Source organism: Haliotis asinina, chromosome 12 (genome assembly GCF_037392515.1).
Source record: "Haliotis asinina isolate JCU_RB_2024 chromosome 12, JCU_Hal_asi_v2, whole genome shotgun sequence".
Lineage (NCBI taxonomy): Eukaryota > Metazoa > Mollusca > Gastropoda > Lepetellida > Haliotidae > Haliotis > Haliotis asinina.
This window is the reverse complement of record NC_090291.1, coordinates 36,487,284-36,510,764: the sequence shown is the minus strand read 5'-3', so window position 1 is coordinate 36,510,764 and position 23,481 is coordinate 36,487,284. Positions and strand designations below refer to the sequence as shown.

Here is a 23,481-nt window from a genome sequence, read left to right as displayed (position 1 = left end):
CAAGTGGGACCGTGGTCCTAGGGATGTAGTACAGGGTGGAGCATGGACTTGGAATGTGGTACATGGCGACTATGGACCTAGGATGTTGTAAATGTAAGGGAATGGTACACGTTGGATTGGATATGTTTGCTTTTGCTTTGATACTATGGACAGTTTACTAATGTTGTGGTGCACATAGGTATATTTGCAATTGCTGAGGTACAAATGGGTACGTTTACTGTGGTGCACATAGGATGTTTCCTATTGCTGTGGTGTACATTTACATTTTCACGCTTAACGCACTACATGGTGGACGAGATCTTTTACAAGAAACACGGTACATTACCTTGACATGACTTGCAATTTCTCTTACAGCGTGCGAATAATGCCACGCCTTACTTGAAGCTCGTTAACTACAAGGTTTAATTCTTTTAACTCTTCGAAATATCATCCTGCTGCAATAACACGCCTGTGATTGTCAGCAGTCAATGGAGTCCTACCTCCGTCTCCTTGTGCCGTTTCTATCTATTTATGATCAACTTTCAACCCAGCCGAAAATGGTAACACTATTGATGCGATACAATAAGAAGCACATAACTAAGGGGAATCTGTAGTGTACGACTAGGAGAATGTAAATATTAATATCTAAACAGATAGTAAGTTCCGTATAGACGATGTTTACAAGTTAAGGAGCAAAGAAGCTTTGCGCGTCTCTTGTATGTTCCTCCAATCGTGAAACATTGAAGGACTGAGGAAATGACTAAACCACGCCTTCCACGTAGGTGAGACATATATAGAAATGTAATGTATATTTACCTTTACTTCACGTGGTGTGTGAATCTGGATGGGTAAAGAAGTAAAGACGTATTGAAACTGGCGCAGAGCGTGATGATGAGTGCAACGAAGTGCAACAACGAACCTCCTACTAAAAACAACAACAGCACACACACACACACACACACACACACACACACACACGCGCGCGCGAGCGCGCACGAGAATCGTAATGTATGTATGGAATATGCATAAAGTATACATGTATATACATGCATACACTATTTTATACTGTATTTGTGTAAGTGTTATATGTTATCACGCATGCAGACTGTGTGCTCCCCTGTGTATGCATGCATACTCAGGTTATCTTGTTGACAGTTGCACACAACAACTTATCCTGCAAACATACATGCATCCACTGTCTTATGGTATGCATGCATACAATGTGTTATCCTGTGAATACATGAATCCTGCGTGTTTATATAAATATATTATCGATGTTATACATTGTATACATGCATACACCGTGACATCCCTTGTATGCATCCATACTACGTGTTATCCAGTGTATACATCCATACTCAATGTTATCCCGCGTATGCATGTATACCAAGTGTTATCCCGTGTATACACCCATACTGCCTGCTATCCCGTGTATACATCTATACCGACTGTTATAGCGTGTATTCATACACACTGAGTGTTGTCCCGTGTATACACCCACACTGAGTTTTATCCCGTGTATACAGTCATACTGAGTGTTATCCCGTGTATACAGCCATACTGAGTGCTCTCCCACGAATGCATTCATACTGAGTGTCATTCCGTGTATGCATCCATACTCCGTGTTGTCCCTTGCATGCACTGCTAGCTGTCTGACAGCCCCACCCCGACATGCTTTAAGGATATGAGCCTAGAAGCCTTTAATTTAACTTAAACAGATCCACTCATGCGTGTCTGTATTTTAACACAACATCAGTGACAATGCAAAGCGTATTTTTAGAGTAACTGAATTTCGTGATACATTTTGTGCGATTTGCGTGGACCTCTCTCTATGTTCACGCGGTTACTGCAGCACCAAGAAGGAAAGCTGGGCGCGTTGGTCAACTTTGCAAGATATAGGTTCTGGGAAACAGACCGGTACGAGAGACCAAGAGCGTGACGCATTCAGAACGCGTGTGGAATTCAAAGATAGAGAAAGGCTTTGAACCCGTTTGTCTGGAGGCTGACCGAGCTCGGAGTTCATCCCCCACTGAAGGAGACTCAGGATTGAGGAAGACCGGCCATCATGTTTGGACAAAGTAGGAAAAATAGGTGGCCAAACTTCGACGATCGTCTCAGCGATGGGGAAAGGGGTAAGTTCTTCTAAGGGTTGGAGTCCCGGTTTAACAGGTTGAAGGGTGGGACTGTCGTCTGTGTAGAGGAAGACAGTCTTTCACGGACTTCAACAGACGATGTTCCTACACTTAACACAAGTCGCATACGATATCATGAAGTGAACAGTTTAGACATATATAGCTAATTTGTGATATAATATTTCGGGATAGTTTTATATTGTGCGAAGAAATGTTAGTTCAAAATTGTCGAACACTAGTGGATAAGAGTTTGTGTTGGGACGAAGTGATGAGGTGATGTTGACATGTTGCCGCGATCAGAATAAATACACTTATCTAACGATATGCATGTGTGTACATGTGCGCTTGCGTTTGAGCGTGTGCATGTGCGTGTACGTGTGCGTAATTTTAGCAGTCTGTCCTGAATGATAGTCCAGAGAAACAACATCACTTAGTTTATGCATGCACCTCACGTAGACATAGCTGACCGATCACTGAATTGTCTGGTCTGGTGTTGCATGCTGTTAGAGGTCGGTACTATGGGCTGTGGAAAAACGCTACATTAATCTAGTGTGTGGTGTTGTCTTTGGTTGTATGCTGTAAGATGTCGAAACAATGGGCTGTGGAACAGTGCTGTGTTAATTGAATGTGTAATGTTGTCTTGTGTTGTATGCTGTGAGGTGACGATACAATAGCTGTAGTACAATGCTATAAATCTTGTGTGTGGTGTTATGTTGTGTTGTATGCTGTAAGATGTCGAAACAATGGACTGTGGTACAATGCTATTTAATGTAGTGATATTTTGTCTTGTGTTGTGGTATGTTGGTGGTGTGGGGTGATGCTGTGGTATGTGGATAGTGTGGTTTGATGCTGCGGTTTGTGGGTAGTGTGGGGTGAGTTGTGATATGTTGTTGGTGGTGTGGTGATGGTGTGTTATGCTTGTAGTGTGGAATGACGCTGTGTTGTTTTGATAGTGTGGTATGCTTGTGGTATAGGGTGATGTTGTGTTATGTGGGTAGTGTTGGGTGGTGCTGCGGTATGTTGATAGTGTGGTTTGATGCTGCGGTTTGTGGGTAGTGTGGGGTGAGTTGTGATATGTTGTTGGTGGTGTGATGATGGTGTGTTATGCTTGTAGTGTGGAGTGACGCTGTGTTGTTTTGATAGTGTGGTATGCTGGTGGTGTAGGGTGATGTTGTGTTATGTGGGTAGTGTTGGGTGGTGCTGCGATATGTGGGTAGTGTTGGGTGGCGCTGCGGTATGTGGGTAGTGTAGGGTGGTGCTGTGGTATGTTGGTAGTGTGGGGTGATGCTGAGTTATGTTGGTAGTGTGGAGTGATGCTGTGTTGTGTTGGTAGTGTGGGATGATGCTGTATTGTGTGGGGTGATGCTGTGGTATGTGGGTAGTGTAGGGTGATGCTGTGGTATGTTGGTAGTGTGGGGTGATGCTGTGGTATGCTGGTGGTGTGGAGTGATGCTGTGGTATGTTGGTGGTGCGGGGTCTGTGATGATGTGGTATGTTGGTAGTGTGGGGTGATGCTGTATCATGTGGGTAGTGTGGAGTGATGTTGTGGTATGTTGGTAGTGTTGGTGAGGCTGTGTTGTGCTGGCAGTGTGGAGTGATGCTGTGGTATGTTGGTAGTGCGGAGTGATGCTGAGTTATGGTGGTAGTGTGGGTTGATGCTGTGTGGTGTTGGTAGTGTGAGGTGATGTTGTGATATGTTGGTGGTGTGGGGTGATGCTGTGGTATGTGGGTAGTGTGGAGTGATGCTGAGTTATGTTGGTATTGTGGGGTGATGCTGTATTATGTGGGTTTGTGGGGTGATGCTGTGTTATGTGGGTAGTGCAGGATGATGCTGTGTAATGTTGGTATTGTGGGGTAATGCTCTGGTATGCTGGTGGTGTGGGGTGATGCTGTATTATGTGGGTAGTGTAGGGTGATGCTGTGTTATGTTGGTATTGTGGGGTAATGCTGTGATATACTTGTGGTGTGGGGTGATGCTGTGGTATGCTGGTGGTGTGGGGTGATGCTGTGGTATGTTGGTAGTGTGGGTTGATGCTGTATTATGTGGGTTTGTGGGGTGATGCTATGTTATGTGGGTAGTGTAGGGTGATGCTGTGTAATGTTGGTATTGTGGGGTAATGCTCTGGTATGCTGGTGGTGTGGGGTGATGCTGTGGTATGGTGGTAGTTTGGGGTGATGCTGTGTGATGTTGGTACTGTGGGGTGATGCTGTGGTATGCTGGTGGTGTAGGGTGATGCTGTGGTATGCTGGTGGTGTAGGGTGATGCTGTGGTATGCTGGTGGTGTGGGTTGATGCTGCGGTATGCTGATGGTGTGGAGTGATGTTGTGGTATGCTGGTGGTGTGGGGTGATGCTGTGTTATGTTGGTATTGTGGGGTGATGCTGTGTTATGATGGCATTGTGGGGTGTCGTAATTATGTCCTATAATATAATGTTATAGTACCCTTGAGAGTGATGTTGTGAACTGATGCATGGCAACTATCTTAGATGAGTCGTTTTTTTTGTCATATAATCATTATACAATGTCTTGTATGTAAACATGCGAACTTAAATCAAAGTCAGAAATTCATAGTCAAGTCAAGTTAAAGAATCACAGGCGGGCTTCCGATATGTTATTCAAAGTCAGACCACGAGCATTAACCAAGCACCATCCCAAAGTGAAAAAAAACACCATGCGTTTCTTTCTCAAAAGTCTTCACATACATTTCTAGCTCCTGGTGTCGATGTTCGATTGGGGTTTTATCGGTTTCCTTTCGAGCCATGGTCATATTTCAGTGGCATAATTCTACAAAAGAGCGATGACGTCACAAGAAGGGCAAGTCTCGGGTTGTCATCCATGACTGATTGATTATGGTTCACGTCGCCTTTATCAATATTCCAGCAATATCACAACGGGGACACAAGAAATGGGCTTCACACATTGTACTCATGTTGGGAATCGAACCCGGGTCTTCGGCGTGACAAGCAATCGCTTTATCCACTGGGCTACCTCACCGCCCCTTGTCATCCATGAATATTGAACGATTATGAAACATTTGGCACGCCGTTTGTGTCCAGTTGTTCCTGTTGATAACGTTGACCCTTGAGGGTTTCGGGTTCTGTAATGAAACATGTAACAACCCCATACAATACGCCATGTCCTCCGATTCTGTATTTTCCGAGCAGCATCCTTCTGATGGTACTTTGAAGAGTCTAACTCCAACTCTGAATAGTCTGTGGGACCCGTGAAAATCCGGGTTAAAATTGATTTTCGTCGTTAGAGGCACCTAACGGGGTAGTATGATCAGGCTCGCTGACATGCTTGACACATATCATCGAATCCCAATTGCGTAGATCGATAGTCATGATGTTGATCACGGGGCTGTCTGGTCGAGACTCGATTATTTTCAGGCCTCCGCCGTAATACCTGGAATATTGCTGAGTGCGGTATAAACCTCACTAAACTCACTCACTCGCTCATTGCCTGTGGATCATGGAACTGTGTGGTTGGACGACTTAGGAAGATGCCATCACGATCCATGTTATCACCGGGAGCCTCATACTATTATGGCGCGGTGTAAAGCGTTCGCCCGTCACCCCTAAGACCGGGGTTAATGTTCAAATTAGTACAGATGTTGTGACAGAATATTCCAAGGTCATGCAGAACTTGCCACCAAGTATTTTCCCTAAGTCTATGTCTTGTCATGACAAGAAAAGTAATGTTATTTTGTTCTGTAATGTGGTCTTTTCGATCAGGTCAGAAATTGATGGTGGACTGTCATACTGCAGTTAAGGAATGTATACCTCAATGTGCTTGGTGTACTCTCAGCTGAAAGTGATTACTTGATTTCGTAGGGGTGGTCGGATAGTGTAGTGGTGAAAACGTTCGCCCGTCACGCCGAAGACCCGGGTTCTATTCTCCACATGGGTAGAATGTGTGAAGCCCATTTTCTGGTGTCCCCCGCCGTGATATTGCTGGAATATTGCTAAAAGCGGCGTGAAACTGAACTCACTCACTCACCCACTTGATAACCTCGTAACATTGGAGGTCACTGGGGCGTAGCCCTGCGGTTAAAGCGATCGCCGGTCACGCTGAATCGGGTTCGATTCCCCACACGTGAAGCCCATTTCGTCTTGATTTCCTATATATAAAGTCGTAACAGACACGATCATCTCACGTTACACTTCATGGTTGTGTATGTCACGATGACCAAAGTGGGCCAACTCTTGAAGGTAGGTGGCCAAGTGGTTCCACTGAAGTGGTCCCAGCTTTAGCATCATATTCATTCACTGGCTGTTATATTTCTGAGTGAGTGAGTGGGTGGGTGAGTGAGTTGGGTTTTGTCCGCTTTTATCAATATTCCAGCCATATCAAGACGGGGGATCCCAGAAATGGACTCCAAGCGTTATACCCATGCGAGGTATGAGCTGATGAGCGGACGCCTTAACCACTTGACTATCCCGTCGCCTCTGTTTCTTACTGATCATACTTCTGGGACTCTTTGGGGATATATTTGAATATATTTGATATATTTGAATGTTTTCCAGATACATGTATAGTATAATTATTGAAACAACTTTAATCCACATAATTGTTTTTGTTAAGAACGATGGATGAAGTTTTCAGCTCCCTGCTACAGCGTGGGACGCGTCTTGCATGATTGTTCTCACACATCATTACAAGCATCTCTCCAGCATTTACGCCAATTAACGTCTTCTCTTGTTGATACACATACCGAGAAGGCAACGCGTGACACCGTGAAAGAATGAATATAGTTCACAGCCGCAGCTAACAACATTCTATCTGTACCTCGGCGCACCTGTGCCTGTGTGGGGAAACGAGTCTTGGTTTGAGGCGTGACGAGCGACCGCTTCCATTGATAAGCCACCCGAACTGAGGGCTTTCAGAGGAGCACTCTTGATTAAACTACATTAACACGTTGTAGAGATTCTTGAAGAACTTTATGTGTCTTTTATCTGCAGTAGACACAAACGTAAGTTCATGACTGTCAGACTTTGTTCAGGTCATGACTGCTGAAAGCTTACAGTCCTTGTTGATGATTGAGTCACTTGTAGGCATTGAATACATTTCGATATAGGTTGAATGTAACTAGGCACGAAAGACGATCCACATCGGGAGGATGTATGTACATGTTGTTATTTCCAAACTGTGGGCCACGGGAGATATTGCTCGGGTGAGATATCGTTGGAGATATCATTTTGACAGTAGATTTTGTACAAATTTTACTACAATGCCCTGACAATGACATGATGTCATGAACTTGATGACATCACAATGGTATGGCATCGCTGCACTGCAAGTCTGGTGGCAGAACCGTGTTATATCAGATATATCACCACGGGTTGATAAAATTGCAAATATCCGAGGCTTGCCGAGGCATGGATCACATTTATTTCGAACTGTTTGAAACATTATTATCGGATCGTACACTTCTGGAAAACCTGTGTGAATCAAAAGATTCGAATCTTGCATCTTGATGTTTTCCCAATAGGTCTTGTTTTAGTGAAGTCACTGCGGTGTAAGTCTCCTTCTTAATGTTCACAGGGACTACATTTGAAAGTTTTGACAACATCTATTTATTGGAATGCGAGGTAAATCTTTTCGTAGCCATCGCTAGATTTTGCAGAAAGCAAAAGAAAAAACAGATTTAGAGTTATCTCCCTTCCACCGATTTACATTCGCAAAACATCGGTAATGTCCGTGCATTATGCGTGATTCAATGTTATTCGAAATAAACAAGTACTACCATTAAGAACCGAGTGAGTTGCCATTGGCAGCGTTTACGCTGCAATAGTCCACTTGATTACGTTGTTCGATAGTATGGTTCACATAAAGACATATATGTATACCTCATCGCCTTACAACCAGCCATGTACATCCTAATGTGACAAAAATGTAGAATTCGCTTATTTGTGTCACAATACCAATATTGCAGTTTTTATCCAGGTTTGTCTAGGAGTGAATGATAATATTGGATATTTGACGGTTACCAATATTTCCTGTTATATCAAGGCCTAGCAGACAGTAAATGAAGACTTGGTGAATAGCAGTACGAGGTTTTATCCAGGAGTGAATTGGGTTTATCATAGGACCATAGTGCTGGTTATATCTAGACATGAAAGAGAGACTTCAAGCTCAGTTGACTGTAATTTTAATTTTTTTTCACCAAGTGTACCTTTCTATAATGCAGTTTTGTGACTACTTCACATTCTATTTCTTGTAAAAAATTATGCAGAATGCATGAATGACTCACTGACCATTTGAATGAGCATACACACATACACACACACACAGTGTGAGGTTATCGAGCGGGCATGTTTATACACACTGTGGGGACATGAATCATATTAAACTATCTCCATGGACAATGCCGTCCTAAACAACGAGAGATTCTGGATGACTCCTTTGTGAAGTACACCGAGTATACACCCAGTCATAATCATCACTTGCTTTGGAATTCGGTATTATAACTACTTGAAACGCCATGGATGAACGAGCCAAAATTATCCAACATTTCTGTGCCCCATTTTTTCGTATAGTGAATCGTGGGCGTGATCCTTAGTCATCAAGCGTGTGATGTGTCAGCAGACTTGTACACCCCACAACCGCCACACCGCCTCTGATTACCAGAACTAATTCCACCCCTCTCTCCACAGACTTCCAGGATTATACCATATACCCTGACACCAGAGACGCGGAACCGTTCTCCGACCATTTCGCCAAGATGAGCGTTCCAGGTTAGTGCTGCCTCTGCTGGTCACTGTGATCTGTGTTTGTTTTATGGATGGTGCTGCCATTACACTCGCCTGTTTAGTGGGTGGTGTTACCATTATTCCCATAAGCCCCGGGGTATAGTTAAAGAGGTCTGTGGGTGATTCAGACTGGGATATAACATTTAGCGTAGCTGGCAAGTCACATTCCTGCCACTACATCGGGTACGCTGGGGTAAGTAGCAGTTTATGGTGACTTTGCAAAAGAAAGTTCTATTTTTTTAGCCGTGTTAATTAATGTACTCATCTATGTTGCATCACAAACCACGAACGTCTAACCCCATTTATACTTTAAATTTATACAGGGATTAATAAACGCATAGATTATTTTTCGGAGATTTAAACAGGTTTGATATTTGTTACGGATGGTTGTAATTCGAGTCCAGTAGTCATTTTTTATGTAGGGAAATTCATGTATTTCAGATGTCTTGAGGTTTTAATTGAGTATTTAGATGCTATTTTTTTAGATTTTATTCATGAGACGAATCACATTCGAATTTTACTTTTAACGCGCCCTAGGTAGTAAAAGCAGCGGCGTATATATGTCAAAAGAAACCAAACCTGCTTTGTAACAAACATGCATATAGTATAATATGCATATGCATATGTTTTATGCCTAGAGCTGGAGGTAAATACGTGTAAGTATTGTCCATTATCGATCTCCACTGATTTTAAGTGATCCATTCATGTAATACTCCCCTCTAGATGATCGAACTTGGAAGTAGCAGCTGACGTTTCACATGTAGCATGTTAAAGTGTGTGTTTACTGTCTGAAATGACTCACATGGGCACAATGTGTAAAGCCCATATTTGGTGTCTTCCTGCCGTGACACTGCTGGAATATTGCTAAAGGCGGCGTAAAACTAAACTCACTCACTGTCTTAAATGTCAATATTTGTGTTTGGATATATTAATTATGATGTAGTTCCTGTAGCACAACTTACAAGTACACGAACAGAATGTTGTCACAAGTTCTCGAAACCGATAGTCACGACGATTTTTTGCTCTCTCAGCATCATTTCCAACCACCACAGAAGTCGTTCATCCACATATAGTCATCCTTCCTTCTTGCCCCAACACCCGTGAAGGTCCCGGGGTAGAATAAGCCTTCAGCAACCAATGCTTGTCGTAGGAGGCAACTAACGTGATCGGGTGGTCAGGCTCGCTGACTTGGTTGACACGTCATTGGTTCCCAACTGCGCAGACCGATGCTCATGTTGTTGATCACTGGATTGTCTGGTCGAGACTCGATTATTTACAGACCGCCGCCATATGGCTGGAATATTGCTGAGTGCGGCGTAAAACTAAACTCACTCACTCCAACTTCTAAATGCCTCTCAAATAAGTCACCTAAAAACCTTACGGGTTTAGCCTAAGATCAGTCTGTATCCCATGTTACGGAAGTACTGAATCACTCATAAACACACAAATGAGTTAACTGTTTGTTTGTGGTTATTACCGTAATCAGCAATAATCGATCGTATTGGTGTGCAAGTGTGCGCTGCTGATGGCCGATTCTAGCCCGGGCCTTCACGGGTCAAGCGACTTAAGGCAAGTGTAAGGCAGGAAAGTACTGAAGGTTAAATTGCTATGGCATATACTGAGAAAAAAAGTGTTTCTTTAATATTTTCCAGTTTTCATCACAGCTTTGAATAGAGCTGTGTGACGAAATCTGAGACTGAAACGATGTTCCTTAATTTCTTTCCCTCAGTATATATTTGGTGTCTGTCAATTCCACAGCAATATGCACATATAATTCCCTTTTACGATGACACGAAACCCGTCGTGTAAACAGTTACTTCAAGAAATTGAATTTCCTTTAAATAAAATCTTGGCATGTACACAAATATAGAGGATACCATGACGTCCACAGTAACGGTGAACCTACGTCAGATCATAGGATAGAGGAAAAGATAGAGGAAAGCAAGGCAAAGTGAAACGCACCCTCAGTTTTTAATCTCCGGCAAGTAAGCATGAAGTATAGCTAATGGTTCCCCTATTCATGAGGTTCAGTGATGATGCTGATGCGATATCAGGTGCCAGTGGAGCCAAATGGACCAAGGTTCAATGAGCACATCAGTACTGGGACGTTACACTGTCTTGCCGAGGTATATCTTATGTTCCCCGGGTCAAAGCGTTCGCTCTTCACGCAGGTTTGATTCCCTTCATGGGTGTGTAATGGCTATTTCTGGAGTCGCCAACTGTGATATTGCTGGAATATTGCCAAACTGGCCTAAAACTAAACACACTCATATATATTCCACCACAAGGTCATCAACTCATACTCTCATATGTGAATGTGGGTTGGACTGGGATGACTTGTGATTGGGGAAGGGGTGATTGGTTTGGTGAGACTAGGTATGACATTTCCGTTTGAGATACACACTTATTTTCTCGAAACACTTATTTTACACTCGTAGTAGATTATTTTTCAGAACCTACAAACTTGTAAGGGAACGATATTTTTAAAATTCATTAAGATACCTTCTTTGAGTGGCATGTTTGGAAGTAGGGCAACCACATAAGGACAAACTTTAAGGATGAACAACGTCTTTATTCGGATGATGCGACGTTTCGATACAGGGTCTTCCTTGGACACCTGGAATAAGCACACTGGACACTCCGGGAAATATTTTAACACGTATCTCATTGGTCTACCAAACCTTCTTGCAACTATTGCCAGATCATAGCGCTTGCCAAGACGTTTTTTAAAAAGTTTGTACCTACACCCAGTGACAGGTACCTGTGATATCTACTCCACAGGCATTGCTCATCGTGTAGCAGCGTTCTAGTTGTCAAGTGAGTGAGCTAAGTGACAGGTAAAACCTTAGGTTACACCCCACCGCAGCAGGACATTGGTTACCTTGGCGAGAGCTTTTCTTTATTGACGTTTAAAAATTGAAATAATTGACGTGGCATATTTTGACGACATGGGACAAATTACATGTTTTGAGCCATATCTGCACTAGTTTGAGTTATGACTGCTGTGGTAATCGTGTACTGCTTTGATCTTGTCCCTGTTTTTGTAGATAGATATGCGATGATGTGTATTGGTTAGACGTTAACACAAACGTGGAACGAATGTATATACTCATATGTAATTATATGTTCTTCTTTAACACAAAAGTGATACGTATGTATATTAAGGTCCCCTGTACATGCTTAGCGTCAACACAAATATAATATGTAAGTCTACTCGCGTCAAGGGTTTACTGTACATGACTGACCTCAACACAAATATGATACGTGTGTCGTAGGTCTGCGGTAATGACTGACCTCAACACAAATGTGATAGATGTATCTAAGGTCTACTGTACGTGACTGACCTCAACACAAATTTAATATGATATGCGTATCTAAGGTCTGCTGTAATGACTGACCTCAACACAAATGTGATACGTGTGTCTAATGTCTAGTGTACAGGCTTAATGTCATTAAAGTATGGGCACGAAATATCCCGATTGAAGCGTTTTCGATTTCTACGTGAGATTGGCGTGATACCAATAAAAACGGTGTTAAACCACTCTCGCCCATCTACTACTGACACTTATAAGCTGTGCGATCGTGGATACTGCTCCTGACCTATGAACAGTGAAACAAGTATGTCAAGAGCACATCCCGCCCTCCCTTCCTCAAAAAACGCCCTGTTAATCGAAAGACAAATATAGACACACAGTCGCTAAACAAGCTTAACAGGCTGTTTCACGGAGCGACGGGCAGACACCCGGTCCCCACCCTTTTCCTCTTCAGTGTGCCCAATGACCCCTGGAGACCCGAGACACATCCACCTAAAGAAGTCTCGTCTCGCAGCAGCAGCAGCAGCAGCAGCTCGTGCTTGACTGCATTCACTATGGTGGCCGAGAAGGGACATCGCTCTCTCTCGCCCTCATTTGAATTACGGCTGCAAGAAAGAGAGAATACCATGGTATATTCCAAATGAAATCGTTTACCAAATACGATTCTCTCCTCTCACACTATCGCTGTCTCGTCTCACACTATTGCTTTCTCGTCTCGTGATATCGCTTTCTCGTCTTATCGCTTTTTCGAGGCCGTAATTGAAGCTGTCCCTTCCTGGTCACCATATAGTATTGAGAAGTTTGACCTTTTGGAAAGTTAGCTGTCATAACTATCAAATATTGTATAAGTGACGGGGATGCGCATCCGGAATGAGTTATCCAAAACGATTTGTTAAAAATGTTTATTAACAAGATCCCTGTGCAGCAAAAGATTTTTTGCGTTAAGACGATATTAATAATTCTCATTCGTTAAGACTATCAGTCGTAGTAAGCGTTGTGAAAGTGTTTGAACGTAATATCAGCACTTGAATCAGCCATTTCCCACGAAGCAAGCCAGTCCAGGTATAGAACAAGCACACATCGTGGCTTTTCCTATGGCTTCCACTGTGGCCTCTCTGTGTCTTCCATGTGACACTCTCGCCGAGGTATTTTCTCACCTACATTTGCATACTTATACCAGTCCTCCAGTTTCGGAACCACGTGACAAACCATCTTACTGTAAGATGCGCGTACCATAATCCACTCATGATATTGAATTAAATAATAATTGTGAAGTTATAATGCATCTTTTCCTTGTACAAGGGGCATGCTCATAGCGCCTGTGAGGCGTTTGAAAGTTAATAGTCACAGGGCCTATTCCACCGGACACAGGCAGACTGTAGCGTAAATGGGGTTGCGTAGCATAGAGAATAAGACCAGTCTTCGTATATGCGAGCGAAGCGAGCCAAGGTTGGCAAAGTACTTCCCACGCTTCGATTTGAAAAATGTTTTCGATGTCACAATAAAATATCGACACTATAAAAGGCACACTCCCATTTCCTCACTTGGGTGTGCTGTCATATTTCCAACCTCATATCTAATGATTATTCACCTGTAGTATATTTTAGTCAACATTTTATGCGTAACTCGTGGTATTTAGATCGTACTTCGCCTTCCTGCTAGTTGTCTATTCAACGGTGTGAAGGAGCAGGAATAAGCAAAAATTAAAAAGAAATCCAGTATTGCCTAATTTAACCATGAACCTGTTGGAGTTTATTTTTCTTATCTGTCGTCGTCATTGTTAGAGTTTCGCTTCTGACGTAGTGGGCGAATGAAGCATGTGAGGTATCTCTGGAAGCATTCCATATGGCGGACTCGTAATATTCAAGAAGCATAATGCCCTCCTGTTCCATCACTCCGTTGAACCGGAAGCTGGTAGCGGGAGTGGAGGCGAAAAACGAACTGATAAACCACAGGTTGCGCTTAAAATGTTGTATAAAACATACTTCACGCGAGTAGTTATTAAACATGTGGAACTCTGCGAGCACAACCCAGTGAAGAAATCGGTGTACACCTTTGATGTTGGCGATACTTTTTTTTACATGAAATATATTTTTCGAAGCGAGGGAGTACGTTGCCAACCGTTGCTCGGTTCGCTCGCATCCATGAAGACTGGTCACTTTCTTTTTTGCTGCGGAACTCCATTTGCGCTACAGTTTGCCTGTGCACCGGGTAACGGCGAACAGCGCTTGCCACTATGGCAATAGTTTTAAAGCAAGACCTTCACTCATACCCGGCAACAGAAAATAATTAATATGATCATAATGCACTATGCATGCTGCATGCTGCACAATGCATACTTTATTCTGTTATTAAAGGAAAACAAAACCAGACTAAGCTGTTCAGGTGACACCATGGAATCGATTGAACAAGTCGGCTTAACACGCTCTTATATACTCCCTCACTCTCTAGTAAAACTGATATCCCTTATATGCGGCTTCGTCGCAAAGAAGTACAAATGTTATAATTCTAATTCCCCTTTTGCAACCGAATGAATTTTCATTGTTCAGGTACAAATAACGTTAAGATCATATATTAACAAGTCTCGATTATGTGCCGGGCAGATTCCACTGGACGTCAAATGACTGAGTGAGTTTAGCTTTACGCTGCTTTTAGCAATATACGAGTAATATTACGGCAGGGTTCACTGTACCTATGTGGGAAATCGAACCCGGGTTTCGGCGTGATGAGCGAAAGCTTTTCCCACCTGCCTACCTCATCAAGTCAGCAGTGAGAGTTTTATGAACAGCAGTATGAGTTTTATGAGTGGATCACTGTGTGGATATTTCTTGAAGTCATTGTGCGAAGAAACACGTTCGGTTTACGATGTGAATCAAACAAAGCAAGGTAGTCACGGAGCCTTCTTTTCCAGCGCAGCTCACTCCCAAGGGCTTGCAAAGAATGAGTGAGTGAGTGAGTTTAGTTTTACGGCGCACTCAGCAATATTCTAGCTATATGGTGGCGGTCTGTAAATAATCGTGTCTGGACCAGACAATCCAGTGATTCACAGCATGAGCATCGATCTGCGTAATTGGGTACCAATGACATGTGTCAACCAGGTCAGCGAGCCTGACCTCCCGAACCTGTTAGTCGCCTCTTATGACAAGCATAGTCGCCTTTTATGGCAAGCATGGGTTGCTGAAGGCCTATTCTACCCAGGGACCTTCATGGGTCGGCGTGCAAAGAAACACCGGGTGTCAGCATTATTTGATAAGTTAAACGATTCATAGACATATGCTCTTGTGATAGAATAGTACGCCTTCGCACATATTGACTGTGAGTATGGAAAGGATTTTGCCCCTGATATGTTAGTTAGTGTCATCCTCCTCCTCATCATCATCATCAACACCACCACCACCATCATCATTAGATGTGATTTCTGTGTCAGGACAAATTTAGCAGTGATTTCCTATGATAATAGAAAGATTTTTTTTTTTATATTTACATTATTTTATTTCGCTCTCGAAGGTTCCTTCAGTAGATTGGGTCTTCAGCAACCCATGCTTGCTGTGAAAGGCGACTATGCTTTTTGTAAGAGGCGACTAACGGGATCTGGTGGTCAGGCTCCTTTACGTGGTTGACACATGTCATCGATTCCCAACGGCGGAGATCGATGCTCATGCTGTTGATCGATGTGTTGTCTGGTCCAGATTCAATTAATTACAGACTGCTGCCACACAACTGGACTCACTCACTCTTAACTCGTAAGTCATAATTAGTAGCTATAACAGTGATGTATTATTGAGAAAAGGAAATCTACTGCGATGTATTTTGGCCACATGTTAAATCAGGGAGCCGATATAGAGGGGGAGAAGAAACTCCTCGAAAAGCCCCTGAACATATGTCTCGGGTCGTTACGTAATCAGTGTAGCGGCAGCGTAGTATTTAAGATTGAGCCCGGTTTACTTTCAACAGCTGATTAAGTTCGCTGAGTGTTGTAACAACTGAAATCCAACATGTAGAAGATAGGTTAACTATTTTGTGACTTCAGTTTAAGTCAAATAATTGGTGTTAGTGTCCGTATTAGGACAGTAGATTGGTAGTAAAGTTTCAAGTCGGTATGTTATAGCTCACTGACTTCTATTCTCGATTCACAGCGAAGATAGACTAAATCGTGCCGATAAAAACTTCTTTCACACATTCGTTAAATTTTTTGAAGGAGAACATACCTTTAGCTGAATGGTATTTGCAAGTAATAGTGACAGTTTTATGACTTCAAAATTGTTAGGGTGTAATTGAGATGTGTGAAAAATGTGACATTTTGCCATTGAAATGCTATACGCCGTTGTTTGAGTATTCCTAGTTACTTCCTGAAAACATCTTTCACATACACCTTTAATTCATATGAGGGGAATATACTATGAGTTGAAATGTGTTTGCAAGTAATAGTGATAGTTCCATAATCTAACACAAACTGTTAGGGTGTATTTGAGGTGTGAGAAAAATATGACATATTGCCTATCTGATCTCATTCGCCATTGATGCTTGAGGGTTATAGTTCCATAACTTCTTTCTTTCTTGTGGATCTTATTATTTGACAAAACTGGAAATGTGTTTTAGAACGCTTTGTGACAGTTTTACACTTTATTTTTGAGGACAGTGTGACAGGGTCAGTTAACATTTTGTTAATGTCCATTCCATTCCCCACATGCAATAAGATATCTGAATTAATTATTAATGTCAACAAAAATGTTTCAAAGTAGATTTTTTAAAAGGACAGCTGATGTTAACACGTGTTCTCGCGATACTTTCGCGTTCTTTAACATGTTTCGGGAGGGAAGGCCGCGGTGTATCATTTATTCTTTCATTCATTCAGATATGTACTTCTTTCTTTTCTTTTTCTTTATTTCTTTCATTCATTCACATAATTCTTGCTCTTAATTCTTACTATAATTCTTTCATTCATTGTAAAATTCTGACTGATACAATAAACTGGCTGAAGTTCTGTTAAACCAGGGATAATCTACAACATATATACTCTATATAGTCTCCCTGGTTAAACACAACTGAAGTTGCACTGGGAACGAGCCAAGTCACTGTGTGCGTTGGAGCATGACGAGGCACACGTTCATTAGTACAAATGGTAAAGAAAGCAAGCGAGTGACCTATCCCTGTTGTAGAGTATCCCTGGTCAAATTAAGTCTTCCAGCCTTTGGTTAAATCTCGATGACGATTTGTCAAACCTTTCAGGTCAGAGGTACGCGTACCAGCCCTACAGTCAACCATTCTCCCAATCCTTCCCAGAGGAAACCGCCGTGATCTCCCAACCAGGCATCGGCAACATGGAGATCCCTGCGTATAGCCGCAACGTCAGGAGCTACACTCTACCCCACCGGAGGGGAACACGCGAACAGAAACCGATCATGATCATCCCCCCAAAGAAGGAACCCAAACTGATAACAATGGAGGTGAATCAGGAGCCAGAACCAATTGTCATACTTCCCCCACCTCCACCTAAACAGAAGGTCATCGAGTACGAGGTTCCAGTGAGACCTAAGACCCCGGAGCCTGTTCTGGTGCCCGTGATGCCACCCCCAAAGGAGCCAGAGTACGTGACTGTGAGGCATGTTGTAGAGGAACAGCCCGACAGTAACAACTGGATGGTGCGGCAGTCTGGGTACCAGACCAAACCTCCTGGACCAGTCGTTTCTAGGTTGCCGGATGATTATGACAGAAGGGTAGGTATTTGGTTCAAATGACAGTAGCTAGCGTGTGCGACACCCCTTAGAACTTGCTGTATGTGAAAAATATTGCACCTTCTTAAGAATGCTTGTAATGTACATTCTAATTTACTTGGAGGGACCCTCTGTTTCTCATAATCTATTGAGACTCGTGAAGATCCCGGGGTAGAATAGGCCTTCAGCAACCCATGCTTGCCATGAAAGGTCACTCTGCTTGTCGTAAGAGGCGAGGCCCCAATTGCGCTGATCGATGCTTATGTTGTTGGTCAATGGATTGTCTGGCCCAGACTCGATTATTTACAGACCGCTGCCATATAGCTGGAATATTGCTGAGTGCGGCGTAAAACTAAACTCACTCGATAATCGATTGAACACAGAACAATTCGTCAAAATAAGATATAAAAATGAACAGTGTCTCACAGACAGCTTCTAACATCAAACCCGACTCTGTCTAGCTGCCCAGACTCTTCTGTAATCATCCTGTTTGAGTGTGTGTTTGACTTCACTAACCCACCCTTCTCAACCCGTATTGACAGTATCGGACTGAAAACTGGATCAAGCGATCAGTCCAGTGGTTGCCTACGAGAAGATCCCGCTATTCGTAATTTGGTATGATGCATGCCTACTGTCCGAATTTGCCTAACTTTAAAATCGGAGATATCCACCTACGCTTTAACACTCATCCATAATCCTCTTCACAATGGGCACTCGCAGTTAGTTTTGCATCTGGGATTGTGCAGATTATTTAAATCCAATTGGACAGCACAAGAGCTGCGGTACTTTACTGTCAGTCTCTAGGGAAACGATTCAAGGATTTTCTTTCCGGACTCTCCTATTTGCGTTGCCCTCGAGGGATTATTCTTTGGAGACGTTTGGAGAACGTGCATCACCTCCTCCAGGATTCTGGGTAATACATCTCCATTCCGAGAGAGATGCCAGAGGCTAATTTTGGTTTTGACTCCAACTTGATAGACGACGCTAAAAACATTATGGTCATTAGACCATAAAGCACCTATGAACGAATGAAATTGTGTGCGAGGTTAAAGACGTGAGAAATGGACATTGGCGCCAAATCGTGGACTTCATATATGTTTTCAGAGTATTCAGAATAGGAATATGACATTCTTGATGACATAAGATGGATGCTTGAATTATGTTTGGTATTGTCATGCATACGAACCTTTTTGCATGATGATTCCAACTGCAGACACTGTCTATAAACATTTTTAACCTCAATTTTCGGGACTCTTTATGTGATCACGTTTATGACTGAGTGAGAATGGTTTTACGCCGCTCTTAGCAGTATTCCAGAAGTATCACGGTTCAGGTCACGGTTGGCTTCACACATTTACTCATGTTGTGAATCGAACCGGGTCTTTTGCGCAATGAGTGAACGCTTTAAGCACTAGGCTACGCCATGGGTCCCGATCACATCCAATACCCATGTTCTGTGTATTCGTTTCCCGCTTACTAATCACATGTTTTGTGGACTAAACCCGGTAATGGCAAATTCGGATATTGGATGGCAGTTGGTATGTATTGGGCTCAAAGTATCAAGACAAAATCTTTCTCTTGAAATGAAGGTGGTGGGGATGGCGAGAATGGGTGGTGGGGTAATCTGTCCTGCAATACTTGATACGTTGAATACTATTGTTTGACAAAAGATGCATACGGAGTGTTGTCTTTTGAGGAATATTGTTACAGTATGGCTTCAATATCTTGTCGTATGTGTTAAAATACCTATAATTCCTCGTCCTCTCCTAGAAGTAGCCAGAATATAATATATATATAATTTCTCATTTGTGATCAAAGTACCAAGAGTTGAGCGCCATCTAAGTTAGAGGTGTCCAGAGTATATTGTCATCTGAGTCAGAAATATCCAGAGTATATTGTCATCTGAGTCAGAAATATCCAGAGTATATTGTCCTGCGAGTCAGAGGTGTACAGGGTATATTGTCATCTGAATCGGAAGTGTCCAGAGCATATTGCCACCTGAGTCACAGGAGTCCAGAGATTATTGTCCTCTGTGTCAGAGGTTTCCAGAATATATTGTTACCTGAGTCAGACCTACTTCCTGGAAACAGAATTCTTCTTTGTGCTCTGTGTCAGATGCAATAAGAGTATTTTGTATTCTCAGACAGAATTACCCAGAGCATAATGCCCTGTATTAGTACCAAGTACCCAAAGTATATTTATTGTGTTAGAAGTACCAGAATCAAATATGAGGTGGTCAGGACATATTCCTTTCAGGACTATACAACCACATTACACACCATCTGCAGTATATACATGTGAAACCGAAATATAATAGAGTGACATGGCACAATTTCACATTTATTGATAATATATCGTCACAGCCAGTCACCTTGCATAATACCCGTATTGTTACTATGCACTTGGAATTGGAACGCATAACGTGCTTGACCTGATACAACCGCATTGTGTTTGTTTTGCTTACGTATATGGACCAACCATTTGTTACTCTCTGGCGAGGTGTATTTAATTTTATCCGAGGAAGGTCGAGATCAACTATTATGGGCGTCAAACAATTATCTATATGATGAGTCTGTGAGCACCGTATTACATACTACCCCCGAACACCATTGTGTCGACGTTGAAGGGAACTGCGGCAGTGCTTCGAGGTTCAACACAGCCGAAAAATAATGTATAAAGAAAGAATATAATAAGGGAGCATTTTTTCACATCGAGACAACAGTAGTGAGACAGCGAGTTTAGCTTTACGCCTTTGTTAGCGATATACCAGAATTTCATGAATTGTATCCACGTCGGAAACATGGGTTCGCTTCCCCTCATGGGTACGCACGATGTGGGAAGCCCATTGCCGGTGTCCTCCGCCGTGACGTAGCTGGAATATTGCTAAAATGGCGTAAAAAATCATACTCACCATTTCGAAATAGCTTGAATAAATACAGCAGATGATATAACACTATGTATCTAGCCTTATGTATAATTTATGCATAATAAGTTTATTGTCTTTCTTCTTCTCTCCAGTCCAAGCACAGCGATACTCTTCTCGGTGTACGGCGCACCATCTTGTGGGACTTCGTTATCGCCAGTTTTGTCCTCTTCGTTATCATGCTCCTCATTGCTATCTTTGTTGCTGGCTTCCTCTCCTAGACGACATCACGAACTCCTCTCAGTATCAGCAGTCTCCTTCTCTAACGAGGGACTCGAAATACTTTCTTATCTGAATCCGGATCAATCTCCTTGTACTCATCATATTCCACAGCAGGGGCACGTCTTTGGAAACGTCACAGCCACATATCTTTTCCAGGAGGTGGAACAGCCTAAATGGATGAAGCGCTTCCTTGCCCGTGATCGATTCTCCACACGGGTACAATCTGCTCTATGTCACTCAACTCGATATTGCTGCTGTATTCCAAAAAAACGACTTAGAACCTTTCTCACTCACTATTTTCTCAAGCAGGATGTTGGCATAGTAATACATATGTTGACTATCCAGCGTTTTACACGAATTCTGTGGCACATGTGAGTCAGACAAGACTGAACCACACAAATCAACTTGTTGTTTTAGTGCAAATATTCATTTCGGAGCACGACTGAACCAAAGTTGCCATACAGAGTTGCATCCCATGGTCTGAAACCTGTCTTAGTACTTCAGTTCGGGGCAGGCCTGGACTAGTTTTTTAATGCAGGCATCTAGAGTTCCGTACCTTGACCTGAAACCGGTCATTGAAGTAATTCAATTCTGGGCACGATTTGACGAAAGTTGCTATGCAGATTTGCGTCGCGTGGCCTGTATCCTGTCTTTGAAGTAATTAATTTCGGACTCGACTTGACTAAATTTGGTATGGAGAGCTGTGTCCCTTGGTATGAAATCTATCTTTGTGATCTGAATCTTATATATAATTCGCTTTTGTTTCTGAATTTGTAAGCACCATTCCTGATCGCGTAGATGTGAAAAAATAACCCGTATCACTACGGACATTAATCTTTCATGTGTTCGAAATATTGTTCAAATGATATAAGTTAGATCATACAGTAAACCCCGTTAATGCTTTGCTTGCACAGAATAGACAACGTGGTCTAAAATTTATAAGTTGGGGGAAAATGTGCCGGTAAAAACACACCGACTTAATTAAATCATCGTCATTGATGTTTCATATTGACAATAAATGACTCGTTCTGTCACAGAAATATCCATACCAGATGCTGAATGTTTTCGCTTTACGTGTTCAGGGAATATATGAATGCCGTTATCACCCTACGAAATGTGAACTTGTGTATTTGACAAAATGATTAAAAGATGTACTTTACTGACCACGACAGCAGGTACTTACTAAAAGTAAAAAGTGATATACAATTTATGACCCAGAGACACAACACAAAAGATTCACAATTTTTAATTTTAGAAGCTCTGATTTAGTTGTGATATAAACTGCACAGCTTGTCAGCACACCTTATGCTCATGACGTCACTAGCGCTGATGACTTTACACGTCATTGTCTCCACTGTTCCTGCACTGAATCCTAAGTAATACTGTCACATATTGAATTTTATTTCCATATCAGGTCGTAAGTAATGCATGTATAAGAGTTAAGTATCAATCGATTTTAAAGTATTTTAAAAAAATATTTTTTATATAAATATCAATGTTTTAATCATCGTTTTTCAATCAAAATATGATGAATGTTCTGTTCAGACACAGGCCTACAATAAGAAAAAGATTTACAGTGGTCGAATATTTACATCACATCAGCACTACATAGAAAGGTCGGGGATTATAGCAATATTAAACCACCGTTTTTAAAAAAATGAATCTGAATAAATTAGCAGCTGTCAAAGTGTTTATGTACGGTACAAATAGTTTGGTACCAATGTACTGGTGCATTATCAACTATATAATTATATTGTAAATATTTATGCCATATGTTTATTAATTATATTAGAAATAAATAAATATCTATTTTGTATTACTTAATCGTTGTATATGACAGCGTACCCGTGAAGATCAGGGTTAGATTTGATCTTCAGTAACCCATACTTGTCGAGGCGACTAACGGGATCGAGTGGTCAGGCTCGCTGACCTGGTTGACACATGTCATCGTATCCCACCCGTGTTGATTGATGCTCATACTGTTGTTCACGGGATTGTCTGGTCCAGACTCGATTATTTACAAACCGCTGCCAAATAGCTGGAATACTGCTGAGTGCGGCGGTAAACAACAAACAAAACAATGTATATGACATCTGATTTCACACAGGTTGCTCGTATGGGACAACGCTTTCTTCGTGTTTTGAGAAAAAAGCTATTAAGTGCGGTATTGCCAAGATTATACTTGTTAATACAATACAATACAATAATAAACTTCTCAATATCGGCACCTAATTGCTAATGAAAATTATCAGTAACGGTTTGCCATCATGACTCACTCCAAGGTATATTCCTGGAGTGGGCCACTACCCTATTACATGCACACTCAGGGCATAAACCATATTAATAAATGCTGTGGCGTTTTGTACCACTTTTGAATTAGGTTTTTCAAAAGATACGTAAGTTACAATCCAAATCTGTGTTCCACAAGAGATATTGCTTGTGTAC

At 42.1% G+C, this 23,481-nt stretch overlaps 1 protein-coding gene across 2 annotated transcripts; it reads left to right on the top strand.

Annotated features, from left to right (window-relative positions):
* Nucleotides 1–1,744: 1,744 nt before the first annotated feature.
* On the top strand, nucleotides 1,745–22,855 carry LOC137258335 (uncharacterized). Of its 2 annotated transcripts, XM_067795975.1 has the most exons (5): nucleotides 1,745–2,111; nucleotides 8,768–8,848; nucleotides 17,407–17,894; nucleotides 18,434–18,506; nucleotides 20,910–21,306. In XM_067795975.1, exons 1-4 carry the CDS (start codon nucleotides 2,045–2,047, stop codon nucleotides 18,500–18,502), a joined length of 705 nt encoding a protein of 234 aa, XP_067652076.1. In that variant the 5' UTR covers nucleotides 1,745–2,044; the 3' UTR covers nucleotides 18,503–18,506; nucleotides 20,910–21,306. The 2 variants fall into 2 exon arrangements, with proteins under 2 accessions (XP_067652076.1, XP_067652075.1); XM_067795974.1 differs by lacking the exon at nucleotides 18,434–18,506 and having other exon boundaries at nucleotides 20,910–22,855.
* Nucleotides 22,856–23,481: the final 626 nt, after the last annotated feature.

What these genes read in the sequence shown, in the direction of transcription:
- LOC137258335 (XM_067795974.1), top strand. Translation starts at nt 2,045, where the DNA reads ATGTTTGGACAAAGTAGGAAAAATAGGTGGCCAAACTTCGACGATCGT. An exon ending in TCTCAGCGATGGGGAAAGGG is followed by an intron (nt 2,112 to 8,767) that starts GTAAGTTCTTCT and finishes CTCTCTCCACAG; the next exon opens with ACTTCCAGGATTATACCATA. An exon ending in CGCCAAGATGAGCGTTCCAG is followed by an intron (nt 8,849 to 17,406) that starts GTTAGTGCTGCC and finishes CAAACCTTTCAG; the next exon opens with GTCAGAGGTACGCGTACCAG.